Below are 23840 nucleotides of genomic sequence, written 5' to 3'. Positions count from 1 at the left end.
CTCGGGCAAGTACCTGCTAGCCACGCACCTCGCCAATTCTCGCTTTCGTCGGAAATTTCATTTTCAGATGGTATGTGGATGTGATCGCCCTCAAGGCGTTCAATGTTGGTCGGCCTATTATGACATTATACGCCAATTGCGTCCTTACCACTAAGAACTCAGTCAAGGTGGTGGTAAGATAAGGGTCAATTCACACCAACACTGGTAGCATAACGGACCCCATGGGTTGAATTGCATCTCCCATGAACTCCTTTAATGTGGCCGGTGCTTGGTGAAGCTGACTCATGCTTAACTCCATCTTCGTGAAAGCGTCCTAGAATAGGATGTCTGCCGAACTTCCATTATCTATCAATATCTTCCGCGTCGTGTAATTTGCTACCAGCATTGTTACCACCAACACGTCATTGTGTGGGTATACTACCCCTCGAGAGTCTTCATCGCAAAAAGAAATTGGGGGCAAGGTTTGTACCCGTGCCTGCTTGACAGGCCTCTCCACGCCGTATATTTCCTCGTATCTTGCCCATCTTGCATATGCCTTTCTTCCCGAAGAGGTCGGTCCACCCCCTGCATAACCTCCAGCTATTGTAGGATCTCCCTCAGAGGTGGGTTTCTTCTATCCATATCCTGCTTGGGTCATTGATTCCTTGGTTCCTGTGATCTCCTCGCCCTCTTAGGTGACCCTCTCCTCCTTGGGCTCTCGCTCCATCTAGGCTTATGCTCATGCCTTCTGTCTTCTAAACGCCGAGGTGGAGAGGTGTTCTTGGCGACAATGCATTCTAGCTCCCCGTTACCCTTTATCTCCTTAATTTTTTGGTTAAGCGTGTGGAAATCCTCGGTTCGGTGACCATTCACCCTATGGTACGTACAATACCTTTGGCTCTGCCGCCACCGGTCCTCATCACGCCTAGCACCTTGAGCCTTTTTGTTGTCTTGTACACTAGAATAGTGTACATGGTTGCTACTGTATCGCCTCACATGTGTCTCTCGCTTCCTCTCATACTAACGCTTTCTAGGTCTTAGACCATTTTCTCAGAGTTTACAAAGTCATCCGCCTAGTCCATAAATTTTTGCAAATTGGGGGGGTTTTCCTCGCCAATTCAGCCATGAAATGACTCCTTGGCTAAATTCTCCCGAGTAGTGTGGCCAACATGATTTTCTCGTTTTCATCGTCGACGGTCATTCTTTTTGTATTGAATCGTGCCAAATATGCATTCAAACTCTCATCCTCCATTTGCTTTTACAGTAATAAGTACGCTATTGGCTGCCTCCTCTGTCGGCTAGTCATGAATTGAGTGATGAACTGCCTGCCCAGTTCCTCAAAATTCTCAATGGAGACTGACTATAGTTCTCTGAACCAACCCCAGGCTGCTTGTAACACCCCGTATTTTAGTGTATTTTCACTGAGGGATTATTTTTAATAATTCAAAAAATTATTCTCTTATTTTATAATTGTCGGATATTTTAAATGGGTTATTTTATGATCTTTAAATTGTGAAAATTAAATTGTTATGTTTTCTTAATATTTATTTACTGCTGTACATTTAAATTGTTCTTCTTTTAATTTAATTGATTGTGGGATTTAATTATTTTATTTTCATTGTATCATTACGTTTAATTTAATTTAATTGATTTGCTGTTTTAAAATCATTTTCGTTAGATCATTTTCTGTGACCCAAGATGTGAGTATTGGACCTCATTTCTTTCCGTTCATTTTTCATTTTTCTCATTTTCTTTTCTTCCTTTTTTTTTCTCCCAGTTTTCTTCTCTCCTGCGCGACTCACACTCTCTCTCTCTCTCTCCGTCCAATTTTGCCTTCCGCCCAGCCTGCCGCCGTGAGCCGCCGGTGACCGACACCACCCGCACCGTTCAACTCCCCACCAGCCGGCGACCTTCCCCCTTAAATCTCAGCTCCTCCATCTCCGGCGTTCTCCTCCATGCACGGCTTGAAGCCGCGGCCTTCTCTTCCTTCGCACGCCGCCGTCATGCCACCTCCGGCCACCATCTCTTCACCACTTCATCCCCGACCTCTTGGCAATCCAATGGACCCAACCCCGGCTCCGATCCGTCACCGGTGAAGCACAACCAAGCCCATCTCCGATTTCGACTATTTGGCCTTAAAACTACCCTTTGCACCGCCACCCACGGCAAACCACCACCACCATTGGCTTCACCGACCTCTCTAGGCCCTACCCTATCAATTTCGGGTCTTAGTTTGTCCCCATTCAAAAGTGGGTATTTGAGACCCACGCCACAGTGTATTTTACACTGTTACGTTGTTGAGTCACCACTTCTTGCACCTCCGTGATCCTTCGAAAATCATATTATAGCGCTATAAGTATTTTTCTAAAGAACTATTGTGATTTAAATATATTTTTGCACTAACTCATATTATTGTGAACTGGTTGGTTGGACATGCCGGACTGAGATCGAGGAGTTCGGGGGTCGGATGGATTATGGACGGAGTTGTGTGATTGATTGGTATTGTGAATTATTGGTTGTTGGTTTTGGTGTTCATGTACATAGCATATTGCACGCATGATCATGTTTGTAAAGGAAACTGAGTTTTCGTGTACATGCATCATGTTCATGTGTTTTATAAAAACTGGATTTTCATGTGTTAAAGGATTTTGGGTGCGTGTGTATCACGACCCCAAGCCGGGATGGGGTATTATCTTAGTGGAGTTCCTCTGGTTACTCGGGAGCGGAATATACTAAGTGACGTCCCCTATCGGACGAGTTGGTCTCGTGCCGACTCCGTGGCCCTTTGCTGGTGGGGGCTAGAGGATGCTTGGCCACGTAATCGCTGGGCGCGAAACTGGGCATCGCTCGTTGCGTAGTGGGTGCTTGGCCACGAAGCCAGGACGTGCGGATGATCTCTAGAGGAGATTATGATGCATTGGTTAATGGAATATTGGGTTATTTTCTGGAAAAACGACAGAGTATTATTTTTGGGCCAAAATGAGATTTTGGCGTGTGTTAGAAAATATCTATTTTCGGGAAAAATAGTATTTTTAGATTTAATGCATATCTAATCATATGCATGCATGTTTGTAGCATTAATGTATTTTTATCTTGTGGTTATTTGGGTTATAATTACCTGCGGTACCATTCTGTGGTAACGCAGATTTTGATGCAGATGAGGATGAGGGTGAGCCTGAGGAGTGATTAGATCACTCGTATTTTGGTTGGGACTTGTAAACATTTATTATGGATGACTGTATAATTTTTAAACCTTTTAACTGGTTGTTTAAATTGTATTAACAATTCTGGTACTTAGTTGTATTAATTATCCGCTGCATTATTTTTGTACACTGTTGCTTGTACACACACTTGGCACTAACGTTGGGATGTGTGACCCTGTTGTCATCATTCTGGTGTCTCGATTCCCGTGTCTCCTTACATGGAGGTTGTGGGCGCAACAGGTGGTATCAGAGCGTTCGGCTCTGGGTAAATCCACATGTCCCTTAGGTGAAGTACCAGAAATATTATTTTAAAAATATAAGTTAAATTATTTATTTTAAGGTATCTTTTAATTTGGATTTGTTATTTATTTTGTTTATGTTATATTATTATATTTTACTTTATCTTAGTTATTTCAATGTTACTTTGTTTTGGTGTTTGATTTTGTTCGGGTATTTAAACGGAGTTAAAGATTGCTATGACACGAAGATGGTGAGACCAAGAAGGCAAACTAATGAGCCCGAAGATGAATTACCAAGAGGTGATGGAAATTACGCCATGGCGAGGGCATTGAATAAGATGATTGAGTTCCTTCAACAGAATTTCCGACCGCCGCAAGGAGATTTAAATAGAGCTGTCCATGTTGGGTGCACCTATGAGCGCTTCCTAGCGCATAAGACTCCTGCCTTTACTGGGGAGGAGGATCCACTGCTAGCTAGGAGGTGGATAGAAGATCTTGAGAGAACATTTGAGGTTTGTGGGTGTACGGAAGCCCAAATGGTATTGTATGGAAGCTATATGCTGCAAGGTGAAGCGGCAAACTGGTGGCAGACCAAGCGGCAACTCCTATAAATGGAGTTGGGATCTTTTGCTGCTGTGTCTTGGTAGCGATTCAAGAAGGAGTTTGACGACCGTTTCTTTCCTGTTGCGGTGAGACGGCAAAAGGCTCAGGAATTCAATAATTTGGTACAAGGAGACATGACGGTCGAGCAATATGCTAGGAAATTCATGGAGCTTGGGCGATTTGCTACTCATCTCATTGCCACTGAGGAGTTGCAGGTTGAGCACTTCCAGGAGGGTCTGCGCCATGATATACGCAGACAAGTGGCCTGTCTAGAGATTGTGGATTTTTAGAAATTAGTAGATTTGGCCACTATTGCAGAGCGGGAGAATACTTTTGTGGTAGGCTCCCCTCCAGGCCAGAAGAGGCGGAGTTTTGCTGGTGAGGGCAGTAGTTCTGGGTCACCGCATAAGTTTGTTCAGAGGACTGGGGCCCGTTCGCAGGCAGCCTCTGGGGTTCGTGCATGAGGTCGAGCTCCAGTTTGTAGCAGGTGTAATAGAGCCCATGAGGGTGACTGTGGCCAGAGAGGGATCCAGTGCTTTAGATGTGGCCAGTCGGGTCACTTTGCTCGTGAGTGTCCCAGTCAAGCTCAAGGAAGTCAAGGAGGACGAGGAGGTCGTCGAGGTGGGAGGAGCAGCCAGAGACAATTGGTACAGGCCCGAGTATAAGCTATGACTCCTGGTGATGTGGATTATGGGACTCTAGAGACCCACGATGCTGGGGTGATTACTGGTATGCTTTTAATTTAATTGTTGGACTTGATGTTTGGTGTGAGTTGATTTTTTTTTTGGATTTATCTGGTGTATGTATTTGCTTCAGGTAGAGTTCATCTGTATGATTTTTATGCATGTACCTTGTTTGATTCTGGGGCGTCTCAATCTTTTGTGTCCGCTACTTTTGCGCGGATGTGCAATCTAGTCACCGAGCCGTTATCACAATCCTTGGTAGTGACTCTTCCAAATGGTGAGCTGGTGTGGTGCTCCAAAGTTGCTTTAGGCTGTCCTTTGGATTTTGGTGGGAGGACATTGGATGCGGATTTGATTGTATTCAAGCTGCTTGGATTTGACATAATTTTAGGTATGGATTGGTTGCATCGATATTCTGCGAATATCAATTGTAGAAGTCGGATAATTGGCTTACAACCTTCAGATCGAGAGTATTTGGAATTTGTGGGAAGCAAGTTGAAAGCAAGACCTGTAGTTATATCTGCAATCCAAGCTAAGAGAGACATAGCATGTGGAGCAGATGCTTTTTTGGTTCAAGTGGTGTCTACGCCATCCGAGAAGAAATCTTTAGTGGATATTCCGGTTGTGGAAGGATTCCCTGATGTATTCGTGGATGAGTTGCCCGGATTGCCTCTCGTTCATGATTTGGAATTTGTTATTGATTTGGAACTTGGAGCGGCTCCTTTGCATAAAGCTCCTTACCGTATGGCACCGTTTGAGTTAAAAGAGTTGAAGACTCAATTGCAGGAACTTGTGGATAAATGATTTATTCAACCTAGTACTTTATCGTGGGGAGCGCCTGTTTTGTTTGTCAAGAAGAAGGATGGTACACTCAGAATGTGCATCGACTATCGGGAACTTAACAAGGTAACTATCAAGAATAAGTATCCTCTTCCTAGAATTGATGATTTGTTTGACCAGCTTCAGGGAGCTGCTGTCTTTTCGAAGATTGATTTGAGATCAGGGTACCATCAGTTGAGAATAAGAGATAAGGACGTGCCCAAGACTACTTTCTGGACGAGGTATGGGCATTATGAATTTAAGGTGATGTCTTTTGGGTTAGCTAATGCCCCTGCCTCTTTTATGGATTTGATGAATAGGGTGTTTCGGCCTTTCTTGGATTCTTTTGTGGTGGTGTTCCTTGATATTCTGATTTATTCGTGAGATGTGGAAGAGCATGCTTGTCATCTTCGTTTGACATTTGGAAAATTAAGGGAGCATCAGTTATATGCTAAGCTGAGTAAGTGTGAATTCTGGTTGGAAGAAAAATTTCTTGGACATGTGATTTCCCAGGAGGGAGTGGCCGTAGATCCTAGTAAAGTGGAAGCTGTTTTGTTATGGCCTCGCCCTTTAACAGTTCGTGAGATACGGAGTTTCTTGGGACTTGCCGGTTATTATCGGAGATTTGTGGAGGGGTTTTTTCGACTATCTGGACCTCTCACTGCTTTGACTAGAAAGAATGTTGAGTTTGTATGGTCTGATAGATGTAAGAGAAGTTTCCTTCAATTGAAGAGAAGATTGACAACGGCACCTGTTTTGGCACTTCCGGAGCCACACAAGCCATTTGTGATTTTTAGTGATGCATCTAAATTCGGGTTGGGATGTGTTCTTATGCAAGAAGATCGAGTTGTTGCTTATGCATCTCGCCAGTTGAAAATTCATGAGAGGAATTATCCCACCCATGATTTGGAATTGGCAGCTATAGTTTTTGCTCTTAAGATTTGGCGGCATTATCTGTATGGTGAAGTTTGTGAAGTCTATACTGATTACAAGAGTTTGAAGTATCTGTTTACTCAAAAGAATCTCAATATGAGGCAGAGGTGGTGGTTAGAACTGATTAGCGACTACCAATGTGAGATCAAGTATCATCCTGGAAAGGCGAATCTAGTCGCAGACGCTTTAAGTAGGAAGTTTCAACAGGTGGAAGAAGCAGAGTCGTCAGATGTGGATTCTCTCCTTTGCGGGATGAGGAGACTCCTTATTGAAAGTTCGCAGCAGGAAGAATTATTATCTTCTGTTTTAGATGTCTGGGTTGTGGGTTTTGAAGAATTGAAGACTATTCAAAGAAGGGATCCTAAGTTGTTGGCCATCAGAAAGAGAGTCAGAAAGTCTAAGGGACCCTTACACTATAGTCTGGATAAGGATGGTATCCTTCGGTTTCGGAATCATAGGGTGATTCCCCGAGATTCAGAATTTAAGGAGCAAATTTTGGCAGAGTCTCATGCGGCTCCTTATTCAGTTCATCCAGGAAGCACGAAAATGTATCGAGATTTAAAGAAAAATTACTGGTGGGAATGAATGAAGGTGGATATTGCCATGTTTATCGAGAAATGCGACACGTGCCGTCAAGTTAAAGCTGAACATCAAAGGCCTGCTGGTAGGCTTCAACCTCTCCCTATTCCTGAGTGGAAGTGAGATGATATTTCTATGGATTTTGTTGTGGGTTTGCCGAGGACTCCTAGTGGAAAGAACTCAGTTTGGGTGATTGTTGACCGGTTGACCAAGAGTGCCCATTTCTTGCCTATCAATAACACTGACTCTTTGGGTAAGTTGACTCGGTTGTATGTTAAGGAGATAGTGCGTTTGCACGGAGTGCCTAAGAGTATCGTGTCAGATCGGGACCCGCGGTTCACGTCCCATTTTTGAAAGAGTTTGCAGGCAGTTTTAGGCACTAAATTGAAGTTCAGTACTGCATATCACCCACAAACAACGGTCAATCAGAGCGTACTATCCAAGCTCTTGAGGATATGTTGCGTGCTTGTGTCTTGGAATTTCAGGGGAGTTGGGAGAATCACTTGTCGCTAATTGAGTTTGCCTACAATAACAATTTTCATTCCTCTATTCAGATGGCCCCGTATGAAGCTTTATATGGGAGGAGGTGTAAATCACCGTTGTGTTGGGATGAAGTCGGCGAAAGTAAATTGATTGGGCTTGAGATAATTCAAGAAATGAAGGACCAAGTTCAATTTATAAGGACTAAAATGGAGGAAGCCCAAAGTCGCCAAAAGAGTTATGCGGATACAAAGAGAAGAGACTTATCATTTGAGATAGGCGATTGGGTTTACCTTAAAGTCTCTCCGATGAGAGGGGTTAAGCGCTTTGGCAAGAAGGGTAAGCTTAGTCCAAGTTATGTTGGCCCTTTCCAGATTGTAGAGAAAGTTGGGCTATTTGCTTATAGAGTTGCCCTGCCGGATTATTTTGGGGATGTCCATGATGTGTTCTATGTGACATCTTTGAAGAAGAGTTTTGGTCAGCTAGAGCCGCGTTTTGTCGACTCTGAACGCATTGAACTTCGGCCTAATCTTTCTTATGAAGTTGCCCCGACTCAGATTGTGGATTGGAAAGAGCAAAGGTTAAGGTCTAAGACAATACCTTTGGTGAAAGTGTCGTGGGGCAATCCGATGGCTCAGGATTTCTCTTGGGAGAGAGAAGCTGACATGAGAGAGCAGTACCCGTATCTGTTCGATTGATTCTGGCGGTATGTTCTTAAGTTTGCTCCTAGTTGAATCTTATTACTGTCTTAGCCTTATGTTTGACTTTACCAATTTTGAGGACTAAATTATTTTTTAAGGGGGGAGGATGTAACACCCCGTATTTTAGTGTATTTTCACTGAGGGATTATTTTTAATAATTCAAAAAATTATTCTCTTATTTTATAATTGTCGGATATTTTAAATGGGTTATTTTATGATCTTTAAATTGTGAAAATTAAATTGTTATGTTTTCTTAATATTTATTTACTGTTGTACATTTAAATTGTTCTTCTTTTAATTTAATTGATTGTGAGATTTAATTATTTTATTTTCATTGTATCATTACGTTTAATTTAATTTAATTGATTTGCTGTTTTAAAATCATTTTCTTTGGATCATTTTCTGTGACCCAAGATGTGAGGATTGAACCTCATTTCTTTCCCTTCATTTTTTCTTTTTCTCCTTTTCTTTTCTTTCTTTTCTTTTTCTCCCAGTTTTCTTCTCTACTGTGCGACTCACTCACACTCTCTCTCTCTCTCTCTCTCTCTCTCCGTCTGATTTTGCCTTCCGCCCAGCCTGCCGCCGTGAGCCGCCGGTGACCGACACCACCCGCACCGTTCAACTCCCCACCGGCCGGCGACCTTCCCCCTTAAATCTCAACTCCTCCATCGCCGGCGTTCTCCTCCACGCACGGCTTGAAGCCGCAGCCTTCTTTGCCTTCACGCCACCTCCGGCCACCATCTCTTCACCACTTCATCCCCAACCTCTTAGCAACCCAATGGACCCAACCCCGGCTCCGATCCGTCACTGGTGAAGCACAACCAAGCCCATCTCCGATTTCGACTATTTGGCCTTAAAACCACCCTTTGAGCCGCCACCCACGGTAAACCACCACCACCATTGGCTTCACCGACCTCTCTAGGCCCTACCCTATCAATTTCGAGTCTTAGTTTGTCCCTATTCAAAAGTGGGTATTTGAGACCCACGGTCATAGTGTATTTTACACTGTTACGTTGCTGAATCACCACTTCTTGCACCTCCGTGATCCTTCGAAAATCATATTATAGCGCTGTAAGTATTTTTCCAAAGAACTATTGTGATTTAAATATATTTTTTCACTAACTCATATTATTGTGAACTGGTTGGTTGGACATGCCGGACTGAGTCCGAGGAGTTCGGGGGTCGGATGGATTATGGACGGAGTTGTGTGATTCATTGGTATTATGAATTATTGGTTGTTGGTTTTGGTGTTCATGTACATAGCATATTGCACGCATGATCATGTTTGTAAAGGAAACTGGGTTTTCGTGTACATGCATCATGTTCATGTGTTTTATGAAAACTGGATTTTCATGTGTTAAAGGATTTTGGGTGCGTGTGTATCACGACCCCAAGCCGGGATGGAGTATTATTTTAGTGGAGCTCCTCTGGTCACTCGGGAGCGGAATATACTGAGTGACGTCCCCTAGATTGTCGCTGGGCGACGATGGGATCGGACGAGATGATCTCGTGCCGACTCCGTGGCCCTTTTGCTGGTGGGGGCTAGAGGATGCTTGGCCACGTACGCGCTGGGCGTGGAACTGGGCATCGCTCATTTCGTAGTGGGTGCTTGGCCACGAACACGCTGGGCGCGGAACTGAGCATCGCTACGAAGTCAGGACGTGCGGATGATCCCTAGGGGAGATCATGGTGCATTGGTTAATGGAATATTGGGTTATTTTCTGGTAAAATGACAGAGTATTGTTTTTGGGCCAAAATGAGATTTTGGTGTGTGTTGGAAAATATCTATTTGGAAAAATAGTATTTTTGGATTTAATGCATATCTCATCATATGCATGCATGTTAGTAGTATTAATATATTTTTATCTTGTGGTTATTTCGGTTATACTTACCTGCGGTACCATTTTATGGTAACGCAGATTTTGATGCAGAGGAAGATGAGGGTGAGCCTGAGGAGTCGGTTCCGCCCGATGAGTGATTGGATCACTCGTATTTTGGTTGGGACTTGTAAACATTTATTATGGATGACTGTATAATTTTTAAACCTTTTAACTGGTTGTTTAAATTGTATTAACAATTCTGGTACTTAGTTGTATTAATTATCCACTGCGTTATTTTTGTACACTGTTGCTTGTACATACACTTGGCACTAACGTTGGGATGTGTGACCCTGTTGTCATCATCCTGGTATCTCCATTCCCGTGTCTCCTTACATGGGGGTCGTGGGCACCACACTGCTCCCTTTAATATCAAAGGAAAAGCCCTGCATACAATCTCCCTTGGAAATCCATGGAGAGTCATGTCAGCTTTAAAAGTCTCCAAGTGCTCCACCGGGTCTTTGGAATCATCGTATATGTCTATCGACGAGACCTTGAATTTCAATGGTAGCAGTACCACCATGATCTCCGAAGTGTATGGCAAGTAGGTGCTTGTCAGCAGCTGATCAACCGAAGACGAGGTTCCTATCTTCTTGGCCATTTCCTTGTATTTATCCATCAGGTTGTGCAGATTGTGATGCATCTTCGTTGTCTCCTCGTTCTCTTGAGGGGCTTTACCGTGCTCGCGCTATGAGCCTCCATCTTCACCTTGTTAGCCTGATTAGCAATCGTGTCTTCTCCTGATGGCCCATTCTTTGCCTTGAGAATCTCATTCTCCTTTCGTAATGACTTGACTTTGGTGTTGAGTCTCCCCACTACTTCTTCCATTTCTGCTAGCCTTCATTCCATGTTTCGCGACGTCTCTTCCTAATCTCTAGTTGCCTGAGATCGAGTGGTGGTGGGCATGTGAAAAACATGTTGATTGTAAGATAACTGAACCCCACAGATAGTGCCAACTGTTGAGGATGTGTTTCACTGCTATGCATTCCCGATCTCTTACAACCAAAGAGTAAGATAGCTTGGGGGTTGAATGAGCCCCCTCTGATGCCTAAGTCAGTAACGATATAAGTCTTCTTAGAGCCCATTATCCCAGAGAGATCATTAGCGTACCTGAGTTCTTTAAATAGAGGACTTGCCTTTTTGGGATCAACCGAACTAGCCGCCTTGCCCATTATTTGAAATTTGAAGCCCAAAGCCTTTGGGTTATCCACTTCTTTTGAATTAGCGAATATCCTAATTACTCCAGGATAAGCAGGCTGATGTTCTTATCTTTAACAAACTAGCCTGATCTTTAATGGGACAGATGAGTTTGAGCCTTGAGTGACGTGATTTGTCAGGCCCCCATGACCCAGGCCCGGGGTGGTACCCTGTGAACCCTTATGATGGTATTAAATCCCTTCCAGTTACCCCGCGAAGTCTCATTACACATGATGTGACGGGACTTTCATACTAGATGTCGTTGAACCCTTTTAGTAGAATTAATTGATGCCTTTCCATGACCAATGGGCCATATCCTTGTTACTTGGCAAAAGCCTAGAAGAAGATCAATGTGTTAATCGATTTGATGTAGTCCAACAAGTGGACTAAAAATGTAATAGTCAAAGGCCACAATCGGGATGCTGCAAGCAATTATTTTCATGGGTTTGCTAGAGATTACCAGGCATACTACATTCATGTCCTCGTTCAAGAAAAGCACGAACATTGTTAGATGTCTTGAGTTAGAATGATAGGGTTGTTAATGGTTCATTGGTGTTGCACGACGGTATATACCAGCACTTGGAGCTCACACGTTGAAGGTGGAAATGGCAGTGGAGGCTGGTTTTGAAAGATTCGAGACCAGAGAGTCGAGTGGTACGTCACATGTACTATTTGCATGTGCCTATGTGTGATAATGCATGAGCAACACGTGGTTCACGCACTGGTTTGTTTGAAAAATTGCTCTTTGAAATTATAGACTGGTGGTCTCTGAATCAGACGGTGGGATGCATGCATAACTTGAGTGGTTGGGAAGCGATGATCTAACATTTTCAATTTAGAAGAAAAAGTAAGAAAGAAATGGAAAGACAAACAACATTTACAGTTGGACAATAGAGAAAAAGGAGTGAAGAAGAGAGAGGAGCTGAGAGCTCTTCCCCCTCCTAGGAAGAGTCAGTAAGGTAGAGTGCTTTTTTCTTCGAGAGATTAGAGAGAGAGGATTTGTAACATTATTTTAAATCAATGAGAAAATTCATTTAGCGGTCCCATTGAGAAAAAAGAGTGAAGAAGAGAGAGGAGCTGAGAGCTCTTCCCCCTCCTAGGAAGAGTCAGTAAGGTAGAGTGCTTTTTTCTTCGAGAGATTAGAGAGAGAGGATTTGTAACATTATTTTAAATCAATGAGAAAATTTATTTAGCGGTCCCATTGAGAAAAAGGAGTGAAGAAGAGAGAGGAGCTGAGAGCTCTTCCCCCTCCTTGGAAGAGTCAGTAAGGTAGAGTGCTTTTTTCTTCGAGAGATTAGAGAGAGAGGATTTGTAACATTATTTTAAATCAATGAGAAAATTCATTTAGCGGTCCCATTGAGAAAAAAGAGTGAAGAAGAGAGAGGAGCTGAGAGCTCTTCCCCCTCCTAGGAAGAGTCAGTAAGGTAGAGTGCTTTTTTCTTCGAGAGATTAGAGAGAGAGGATTTGTAACATTATTTTAAATCAATGAGAAAATTTATTTAGCGGTCCCATTGAGAAAAAGGAGTGAAGAAGAGAGAGGAGCTGAGAGCTCTTCCCCCTCCTTGGAAGAGTCAGTAAGGTAGAGTGCTTTTTTCTTCGAGAGATTAGAGAGAGAGGATTTGTAACATTATTTTAAATCAATGAGAAAATTCATTTAGCGGTCCCATTGAGAAAAAGGAGTGAAGAAGAGAGAGGAGCTGAGAGCTCTTCCCCCTCCTAAGAAGAGTCAGTAAGGTAGAGTGCTTTTTTCTTCGAATGATTAGAGAGAGAGGATTTGTAACATTATTTTAAATCAATGAGAAAATTCATTTAGAGGTCCCATTGAGAAAAAGGAGTGAAGAAGAGAGAGGAGCTGAGAGCTCTCCCCCCTCCTTGGAAGAGTCAGTAAGGTAGAGTGCTTTTTTCTTCGAGAGATTAGAGAGAGAGGATTTGTAACATTATTTTAAATCAATGAGAAAATTCATTTAGCGGTCCCATTTATGCACAGATTGTATAATTTTTATTCATAGGAGAGCGCATGTATATGTGCTTGATCATGTCTTACAGCTCAGATCTCTTCCTATGCTTCTCTGATTCGCTTTCAATGTGCATTAAGGGAACCTTCATTTTGGTTAAGTGATGCCGATGGGAGGAAAGAGTTGGCCATTTTGTGCCTAGAGTTTACATAACGATGAGCACGACTACTTTTCGTAGTTTTTATTTTTTATTATAAATTCTTTCATTTTGATGTAAGCGTCATCATATCACCAATTAGACCCTTAGATATGGGAATGAGTTTCATCTCGTTTCATTATTAAAATTTAATTAAATTCTTACACAAAATATAATAAATAATTTAATTTTTTTAAATTTTAAAATAATAATAATATTTTAAATTTTTAAACAAAACATAAAAATTTTATCTCACTCTCCAAACCTGCGTGATGCAAGCTATATGCCTAATGATTGATTTCTCAATGGTCGAGTTTTATTCCATCCAAAATCATTTACCAAAAAGGTTAATGATATGCTTACAATTATTTTATAAACGATTTTACAATCAATCAATACAGTAATATTATTATCTCATCATTATTTCATTTGTCAAAAATTCTGCTTTTAATTTTTATTATTCTTTTTAACTGATGTGTGGTGTAAGAGTGTTAAATAAGAGAAGTTATTTTTAAGTTTACAAAACCAACCTTTCAAGTAGGACAAAACATACACAAGGTTAATCCTAAAAAATTTGCACAAGAAACAATTCTCGTGACAAAACATTTGTGAGTGATGGATGATCTTAGTAAGCGTTTTTTATACTCTGTTTGTAACTTTATGTCACATTTCATGTAACAGAACAGAGTGGACAGCTCCGATATTCTTTTCTATTCCCTCATCACATGCTCCTTCTCTTGTCGTTACCTTCGTAATGGACTAATCCCACGCCTCATAAAGTCTCACCAGGCCCCCCATCTAACGGTTAACTTTCCCCCAAAGATATTCCATTTCGTCTATGAACGGACACGATGTTCTCTCCTAAATATAAATATTACTGATTGCTTCGATCTACAGATTCCCAGTTTCAGCGCAGAGCATCGCCGACACGTTCAATGACTCTTTCAGCGGAAATGACGATTTATATTTCTTTATTTATTAATTCATTACAACATTTTCGAAGAGTTCGAGAAAGAACCGGATGTGTGTGTACTTTGTGTGTGTGTGTGTGTGTGTGTGTGTGTGGGGAGAGTTGAAACGCTAAGCAGATCTGTCAATTCCGTCTCAAAGTCTCTTTGCTGATCCACATTCGGTTATCCATCTGAACAGGTCTCATTCATAGAAAGCAATAGCATTCTCCACCTACTCTTCACGCGCATTTATGCTCACCTATTCGACGTAAGTCCCCAACCAACACTTCACTCCTACTCCTACACCCATGCATCGTTATAAGCCTTCTGCGTTCCGTTACACGGTTAACACATTCCTGAATCCCGGTCTTCAAATTCGTCTCTGATGTCTCTCCAACTTAGAATGCATTGCTAGAAACATATTTTTGTTTCTTTTAATGGCTTTGAAGGCTATGGTTGCTTTTGGGTGCTCAAGTCCTCACGATTTGGGGTCTAAGCCATCTGAGTTGGCATTGAGTTGGATTAATGGATCAGGGGAAGTGTGCAAATGGATTCGTTTTGGTGGCTTCTCGAGTTTCTCGGCTTGCCGGGCCATACGGTCCGTAGAAGACGGGAACACGTCGAAGCGGGGCACCGAGTTGCAACGAGTAATTGAACAGACGGGGAACGATGTTTCAATGAGATTGCAAAAGGATTTGAGCTCATTGCCAAGTGGGTTATCTTTTTGCAGTTTATCTGATTTATGGATTTTATTAACTTTCGAACTTTCTAATTTGTAAGTTCTAGGATTGCGTACAGGTTTGGGGTCATTTCAGTGTGCCATTTATTCGAAGTTTGGTCACTATATGACTTTAGAATCTTTGAATGTGCACATTCTCACGAAGCGAGGCTTACTTTTTAGTGGCCACTTCGTGGGACTAGTACGGTTGACTATCCATGCCATGCCTATGCAGTTAATGCAAAGCCGGATTTTTAACGAGCGTGGAGGGCATACTTGTGTCTAGACTTTACCCAATTGAAAATTCACGAGGAGTTTACGCTGGTTAATTGTTGAGAATACATTAACTGTAAGCAAACTTAAGATGGCAAATCATCCAGAAAATGTAAGACAGTATCACTGTATAAATATAGACCATAGGACTGGAATTTGAAGGTTGATCTCAGAGATTTAAAAGCTTTTGAGTCAATAAGGAAAAAGAGCGGAGTTTTCAAAGAGTAATTGATGATTACATGCTATCTACCACAGGGGATTTGATGAGTTGTTGCTGTTTGGAAACTAGGTGAGATGAATAAAGCGCGGCTATGACAATATTCTCGTATCTGAACACGGAATTCTTTTACTAGTAAGGAGTAGAAAGCCGTTTCCATCAAATAAAGGCGAAGTGTATCTTTTCGAAAAAGTTACTCTAAAAAGGACATAAATATTACTACTATGCTTGATTCGTTTTTTTGTTTTAGGCACCGTTAAGCATACTGTACTTTGTGTGTAACATCTCGTCTTTGATAAGTTTTAGTTGGATGCGTGCTGACTTTGTGCAACTTTCTACTCAATATTCTTGACAAACGCAGAACCATTATCTGTATCTGACCTTTCTAGTACTGCTGATGATGGTTCGAAGGTGCGAATATCATTCAAGGTATTGTATTTACTCAGTGGTTGCTAGTTTGTACATGCAACGATAAGATCGATATTGCTCACTGCTAAAGATTTAATCCACTGTTATTTCTTATTTTGTTGAATCTATCATCCACAGGGGTTTCCAGGGTCATATAGTGAGGATGCTGCACTCAAAGCCTACCCTAAATGTGAAACTGTTCCTTGTTACGAGTTTGAAGATGCAATTAAGGTTTAGTATGACATAATATTATATCTGTAGGCTGAAGTTAGGACATAAAAAAGAATGCAACCCGTCACTTTTCTTAACCAGCTTTTGGAAATAGTAATCTGATTACGTAAGTGGCATCCTGTATTTTATTCAAGGCAACATGTAGCTGGTGCAAACAACTGATAAAATAAGTTGGTACAAGTCCTTGCTTCATTCATTTTTGTGCATCATCTGCAGGCTGTTGAACTATGGCTGGCTGATAAAGCAGTTCTCCCAATTGAGAATTCTTCAGGTGGAAGTATCCATCGCAATTATGATTTACTCCTTCGTCATAGGCTTCATATTGTAGGTGAGGTGCAGTTGGCTTTTAATCTCTGCCTTCTAGCCCTGCCAGGTGTCAGAGCAGAGCACTTGAAACGTGTTATAAGCCATCCACAGGTAAATCTTTAATTTCTCTTCCTCTCTTTCGATCCTGCAGGGGAAGAGGGTGCAGAAGAGTATAAAAGACAGGTCTATTACTTTTTTTGCATATGAAAACTCGTTATATTGACATAGCTTACTTGTTGTTTAATCTGCATGGTCCAAATGTTCGTCTTTTCCTCGTTTAAAACTTGAAAGTTCTTGTTTAGGCACTCTCCTCAAGTGATATTCTCCTGAGTAAGTTAGGTGTTGCCAGGGAAAATATGGATGATACAGCTGGGGCCGCTCAGGTGAATGATTGACGTCATACCTGTTTTGATTTGTTCCATATCTTGCCACAGTGATTTTAATTAAACCCCATTTTGGTTTAAACTCAATTTTGGTGTAGTATGTAGCCTCAAACTGTCTGAGAGATGCTGGTGTTGTTGCAAGTGCTCGAGCTGCAGAAATCTATGGGCTTAACATACTTGCTGAAGGAATCCAGGTTAATTTTTCCGTTTCATTTGCTGTATGTTTCTAATTTATGCCTTCTTACCACCACTTGGTTGTGAAGAACTTGGACAAGAAGAAAGATATTAAATAAATTCTACTTTTGCTCCTCCAATATTTATTGATGTTTCCATATTCATCCTTATTTTTCTGATTGCATCAATGCAATCAACCAATTTCCATATCATATCAATTTTCTTATTCTGACCAAATCTATTTACACTGGCATGACTCTCTTATGTCTCATTCTTAAGTAAATAAATATCCATGTGACATATATTACCATTTAGAATGAACATGTACAGTAGAAGAACTGTCAATTTTATTAACAAATGTATTAAGTATGTTTTTTTTTTCTCTCTTTTCATCCAAACGCTAACCCAAGACACTTCCATCCTCCACCATATCAACAATCGAAACCCTACAATTCAGACTTGCCCAAAACAATGGCATAATCTTTGTGTTGCCCGTGAAGTATCTTTTGCTTCGTGATGACTGCCAAACAATTTGGTGTTGTCCTTCATAATGCAAAGGAAGCCTTGGCTGTTGATCTAGATGAGACAGTCAATCGGGGGTTGGGGCATGGATGCATTCTTGTGGCTACGTTTGTCTGGGTGATTTGGGAGGTGGACATCCCTTTGGCAAGTAATTGATTGTGGATGGACAATTGCTGTGTGGTTTTAATTGGGCTTGCTTTATAATTGGTCATGGACTTTTGTTAGTTCAAGGATGTGTTTGGATTTGCTGATGCAATAGTTTTAATGTGATAGGGATTTGGAGGAATCGTGTTTTCGGTAGGACAAAAAAAAGGGGTGATGGTCACTGTTTGGAGGGTGGGGGCGTTGGGGCAAGGGGAGAAAATGGCTTTACTAGATACAAATTTTGAACTAAAACTCTTTAGCTAGATAATGCTCACTTGGGATATAGCCAACTTCTTTGTAAAAGAATACAGCGGCATGCCACAAACAGCTTGTAAATAAAATTTATATATTCTATTTTGTGGGACCTTGAATTCAAACTTATCTCCTGATTTTGGCAAATTTGGAAGCACGTTTACCAGAAGAATACTTTTCCAAAATGAGAGCAAGTGGGTTTTTTTTTTCATATATAAAAAATGGATAAAAATTTAGAACCTTTTTAGTAGACATTGCATATGCCATTGCCACGCAAACTAGTTAAGTCTGTGGTTTTAATAACATGTGATTGATTTTCTTAATTTAAGAGACTTCAAGGGAAGGAAAAAATTGAAAGTGTTGGAAGTTGGATGGCGACATTTCTACAATTAGAAAGAAAGGGATGAAATAAATTTATTGGTGAAATTTTGGCGGACCAAAAATGCACTTTACTTCTGTGTTTTTCCCGTAAACCACATGAAACTGATAGGGCTTTTTCTCTTGGACAAGAATGGGCTCCCAAGCTTCAGACACTAGTTTTTTCTGCTATTTGTCTAGTTTTCTGCTTCTTTGCTTTATACTTCCTTTTGCATATGCAACTTTTATACTAGTTGTAAGCATGGTATTCCTCCACCAAAAGGAAGGGGTGATTAATAAAACATGGGGTCTAATCCTCTTAAAAATAAAAACCACATTAACTGCAGCTCTAACTAAAATAGTTTAAATTATATATGACCTTTTACTTCTTTGAAACCAAGATATCTCCTGAGAATACTATCGCTATCTCTATAAATATAAAGGAATTAATACATTATTGTACACTAATCATTGTTATGTTCATTAATAATTTTGCATACCATCAGTTTAATTGCTAAACTTTTTATTTTCAAAAGAACGTGTGTGTCATATGATGATTGTGATCTCTCCTTCAATTGAGGTTTCATCAGGAGGGGCAAAAACTTAGCTGGGGGACTCACATCGCCACAGTCTACGTATATGATTTGAGATTTCTTCCCGTTTAGTTGGGTTATTCTTATTTATATCATCAATAAAATTCCTGTTTACTGATAAAAAAATGATTTGAGATTTCTGTAATGTTAATCTTGAATGCCAAAGCTACCTTATGTGTATTTTTTTTGACCATTTACTCTTAAGGTATTCTTTTTGATTTGAGGCGAGTTAGTCTCACTGAACAAATTAATCCCACCAAATTGTACTTAGTTTTTAGGATATTTTTTTCATAAGAAATGCTACTTACTTCTTATTCAATTCCATGGCATATACAGGATGACTCTGATACTGTTACTCGATTTCTGGTACTTGCAAGGGATCCAATAATTCCAAGAACTAATAAGCCATTTAAGGTAAGAGATTTGGATTTTTTTTGGGTTTACCCATTAATTTTTTAATGTTGAATATCCCCGTCCTTAATTTCAGACAAGCATTGTGTTTACTTTGGATGAGGGCCCTGGAGTTTTATTTAAAGCCTTGGCAGTGTTTGCACTGAGGGACATAAATTTGACAAAGGTATCTTTGGAAATGAGGTGTTTTAAATAGTCTGTAGCATTGGCCATGAACTTTGATCTCCATGCAATTTCAGATTGAAAGTCGGCCACAGCGTAAACAACCATTAAGGGTAGTCGATGACTCCGACACAGGGAGTGCCAAGTGAGTCTATCTTCACAACTTTTGAGGACCAGATCGATACCAAAAGTGCCCTATTAGACAATATCATGTGGTTGGTTTAAACAATAAGTAGAAGTGTATTGGGGTGACTTTTGTCAAATGTATGTTTTGCAGCAATGCATAATTGTTGCACATGCTGATGCATTTAACTTTGACTAACTAGTGCCAAATTGGATTGAAACCATGTCAAATTGGATTGAATGCCTCCTTTCTGAGGATTTCCTTTCATTATATAGGCACAAGTGTGCATGATACAAGGCTAGAATCATACCAAATTTACATCAATCAAATCTGTCTATAAAACGAAACTAGGACTATTTACATAATCTGTCTAAATAAGGAACATGATCTGTTTAAGTAAGGAAGTATATATGTACAGATTAGGAAAGCTAAATAAGGAAGGTCTTGCTGTCAATTAGGAAAGCTAAATAAGGAACGTCTTGCTGTCAATTAGGAAAGCTAAATAGGGAAGGTCTTGCTGTCAACTAGAAGATGAGTGCAGCAAGGCACGGCTTCCATTGTGTCTAAAGACAACCAATCATTTTCTTATGCTGTTGCACTTGGCAGTTTAATTTAATTTAACCTCTTCATTTATTCTAGTTGTGGGATTTAACTTCAACATTAAGATTTTTGAAGCCTTGACATATTTTACCCGTTGCATCTATAGAACCAGCACATTTTCCTTAATTATCACAAAAGTAAATAATCTCTATCAAGTAAAAAAAAATCTCACGGGTTGCATCATTGGCCTATTTATGCCCTAGTGCATCCATAGTGATAGCACCAGCATAGTTTCCTATCTATCTCTCTCTCTCTCTCTCTCTCAAGTTAACTTTGGTCACTTCTCCCGTAACAAATCACTAGCCCTTTTCTCTATCAGATATTAAGCAGTTGCAAAGAATATTGTTCTTCAGATCTTGATTGAATAGCGGAGAAAATAATTATCTTAGCTGCCTTTGGTAATTATCACTTACGGAGTAAAGATGCTGTCATCACAACTATAGCATAGCTAGTGATGTTTTATATACCTTAAGGGAAGCCAATGCTATTGGAATATAGGGGCAATACACCGCCTTTCTTCTATTTCTATCAGAAGCACATCCTACCTATCAAATTATTGTTCTTAATCTTTGTTTCTTCGATTATTTCAAAATGTCAATATTTAGCTTGAGAGCATCATTGACTACATTGAACATCTATTACTGTGTGCTCTTCTTAACTTGATAAAGGGCGAGTTCTTTTATATATGAGTTGAGAATGAGAAAGCCCTTGCTTTTTGATTAAATCATTTGTGGTTGCAGATATTTTGACTACCTGTTCTATATTGATTTTGAGGCTTCCATGGCAGAGCCCCGTGCACAAACTGCTTTAGGACATTTGCAGGTTTGCTTTTTGTCACTCTCCACTGCACAAATTATGCCTTCTTATGCTAGTTGTCTTGTCATCACTCAAAATCTAATGATGTCTTGACTGAATATATTCAACATTTTCCATTGTTTGATAATCCAAAAATTCGCAAACTGCATCTGTAGATTTTAAGGTTGAAAGCCCAAAAGATTCCTCTCTTCTCTCTCTGTCTGTCTGTCTGTCTCTCTCTCTCCTCCCACTTCTACATGCATACATGTATGTATGTCGCATGTATGTTCATAAACTCTGGACCCGCCATTAACTTTTGTAATGGACAGCAATGCTTCTTGAATCTGTCCATTCTAGGCTACTTTTAACTTCAGCAAGGAAAAATAAAATTCCCATCCTTAGTTCTCTATCTCGTTGTTAGAGGTCAAGAGGTTTTTCTCATCTATCTGCAATCCATATGTTTCTAGCACTCCATTAGTATGTAAACTCTGTCCAACATTTGAGTTAAAGACCCTCACTCCTTTGTTAGGTTTTTACTTTTAGGATTGCTAAAGTAATTTTGTCAATGCTAAAATTCTACAGTGTAAGCCATAATATCGCTGACTCGTGCTTAAACTATATACTGATGTCTTGTCCGGTGTTATCAATACATAGCATCATCCTTGTGGGTTTGCATTGATAATTATTTAGTACTAATGCTTCACACTGTTGGCCCACATTATTACTCTACAAAAAGCAAATGGAATTAGATCCTCTTGAGTTTCTGTCCTAACTTTTAGGTTCTAGATTGTGAGAGAGACAAATACATAAAGTGGCTCCCACAAAATTTATTATTACGTGTGTGAATAATCTCCCAGACCAAATTAAATACTTAATAAACGTTATGAGATCTACTTCATGTTTCTGTCTCTCTCTCACTATCCAAATTTTAAGGTCTAATTTGGGTACTCAGGTATTTTCAGAATATCTCATTACTATTCATTATTTTATTATTATTTTTCACATACTTTTCATTACTATTCACTACTATTCAATATTCCTAAGAGATTTAAATAAGCAAACATTGTGCTTTTCTTGAACTCACCTTCTTTTGAGTTTTGCATCACAATGTTATTTCTATTTCTTTGACAGGAATTTGCAACATTCCTTCGCATACTTGGTTGCTATGCCATGGAAACAATTCTATAGTTTATGTATTCTTTGCAGCCTTCTTGTGTTAAGCCTTTGGCCTGGAGGGTTTGTCCAATTTATGAATGGGCTTTGAGGTCTCTGTGTAGACGAGGAAGGCTACTTCACCACCAGTTTGTGTTTGATGACACGGATTGAATGGTTGGTCTCAAATCCCTTACTGCTTAACAAAAAATGAGCCATTTGTTACCATGGACGTGGGAGGAGGGATGATCTTTCTGTCTCTTTTATTTGAGCATGATGGATTTTCTATTAAAGACAATATCAAGGATTTTGGGACACATAGGATTCTACAAAGAACATAATAATTTCAAATCCATGCTTGGAAGCAATTGGGTGCTTGGGGAGTTTTTGACCGTAATCAAGAGTTTTTTTTTTTTTTTTTGATAAAATGAGAATATAATTAATCAATAGAAAACGATTACAGACAATTATCAAGCCATAGGGCTTGAGAAACACAGTCTGGAATACAATCCCACCAAACATCCATACTTTCCACCCTGAAAGCATGTTTAGCCAACTTATGGGCTACCATATTTCCTTCCCTATACACATGTGAAAACAAACAATTCTCAAAGCGTGTGGCAAGCTTCTTTATCTCATGATATAACACCCCTGCAAGAGAATTACTCGTACTATCATCTTTTAACGCTTCAATGCTTAGCAATCTATCACTTTCCACAATGATATTAGAAACACCCATGGTAGTGCAGTGCTGCATACCCCTGAAAACAGCAAGCAACTCTGAACCTTCAATGTCTTCTGACAGGACCTCCGCCTTGCTAAGTGCCATAAGAACTTTGCTTGTTCCATCCCGTAGAACAGCTCCAATACCTGCTCTATCCCATTCCTGAAATACTAAAGCATCCACATTTAATTTGAGCCACCCAGATGGAGGAGGCTGCCACTTGTAGTGTCACATAAGCTGAGTTCTTGTCTTTTGCCGAACTTGATCATAACTGTGCAGCATAACTGACGCATTCTCGGCAACCACGCTAGGACTTAGCAGCTCTTGATCATGCACATATTTGTTCCAGCGAAACCAGAATCCCCAGGCCAACACAAATAAAACATCTAATTGCTCATACAACTTCCTTTCACAGATTTGCATGGCCATCTCAATCAAGGAAATATTATTTGCAATCAAATCAGGCAAAAAAAATCCTCCACATACCTTGAAGAGCAGCACAACTGACCACGGCGTGAGTAACATCTTCCTTTGCTGCTAAACAGAGTTTGCAAGTGTCATCAGTAATCACTTGTTTCTTCATCAAGTTTATAGCAGTAGGTAAACCATCTTTGCATGCACGCCATGCAAAGATTTTAATCTTACTTGGCACTTTCATCTTCCATAAATGCTTCCAAAATACTTGTTGAGCCTGCATATTTGAGGATTCAACACACTGGTGACCAAGCTGTGCTTGTATAAATCTGTAACAGCTTCGCACACTAAAGATTCCATTTATTTCATATGCCCAAACCCTTCTATCTTCTATATTGTCAGAACATAATGGAACTTTGAGAATAGCTGAAACCACATTTGGAGTGAAGAGAGATCTTAACTTTTGAATATCCCACATGTTCACAT

At 40.3% G+C, this 23840-nt stretch overlaps 1 protein-coding gene and 1 long non-coding RNA gene across 2 annotated transcripts; one reads left to right on the top strand and one right to left on the bottom strand.

The window, feature by feature from the left end:
• Positions 1–502: 502 nt before the first annotated feature.
• On the bottom strand, positions 503–14634 carry LOC121253113. Its single transcript, XR_005938357.1, has 3 exons — positions 14478–14634; positions 13971–13974; positions 503–515 (listed from the first exon to the last, which is right to left on the bottom strand). It is a non-coding gene; the product is annotated as an uncharacterized LOC121253113 (long non-coding RNA).
• On the top strand, positions 14520–22617 carry LOC121253112 (arogenate dehydratase/prephenate dehydratase 1, chloroplastic-like). Its single transcript, XM_041153033.1, has 11 exons — positions 14520–15105; positions 15964–16031; positions 16149–16241; positions 16458–16658; positions 16850–16930; positions 17029–17124; positions 19309–19386; positions 19460–19549; positions 19623–19690; positions 21010–21091; positions 22196–22617. The coding sequence occupies exons 1-11, from the start codon at positions 14832–14834 to the stop codon at positions 22250–22252; spliced, it is 1188 nt and encodes a 395-aa protein (XP_041008967.1). The 5' UTR covers positions 14520–14831; the 3' UTR covers positions 22253–22617.
• The last annotated feature ends 1223 nt before the right edge of the window (positions 22618–23840 follow it).

This window comes from Juglans microcarpa x Juglans regia, chromosome 2S (genome assembly GCF_004785595.1).
Source record: "Juglans microcarpa x Juglans regia isolate MS1-56 chromosome 2S, Jm3101_v1.0, whole genome shotgun sequence".
Lineage (NCBI taxonomy): Eukaryota > Viridiplantae > Streptophyta > Magnoliopsida > Fagales > Juglandaceae > Juglans > Juglans microcarpa x Juglans regia.
The sequence above is the reverse complement of the archived record's forward strand: the minus strand, read 5'-3'. Positions and strand labels throughout refer to the sequence as shown.

What these genes read in the sequence shown, in the direction of transcription:
- LOC121253112 (XM_041153033.1), top strand. Translation starts at nt 14,832, where the DNA reads ATGGCTTTGAAGGCTATGGTTGCTTTTGGGTGCTCAAGTCCTCACGAT. An exon ending in GAACTAATAAGCCATTTAAG is followed by an intron (nt 19,387 to 19,459) that starts GTAAGAGATTTG and finishes CCTTAATTTCAG; the next exon opens with ACAAGCATTGTGTTTACTTT. An exon ending in GGGACATAAATTTGACAAAG is followed by an intron (nt 19,550 to 19,622) that starts GTATCTTTGGAA and finishes ATGCAATTTCAG; the next exon opens with ATTGAAAGTCGGCCACAGCG.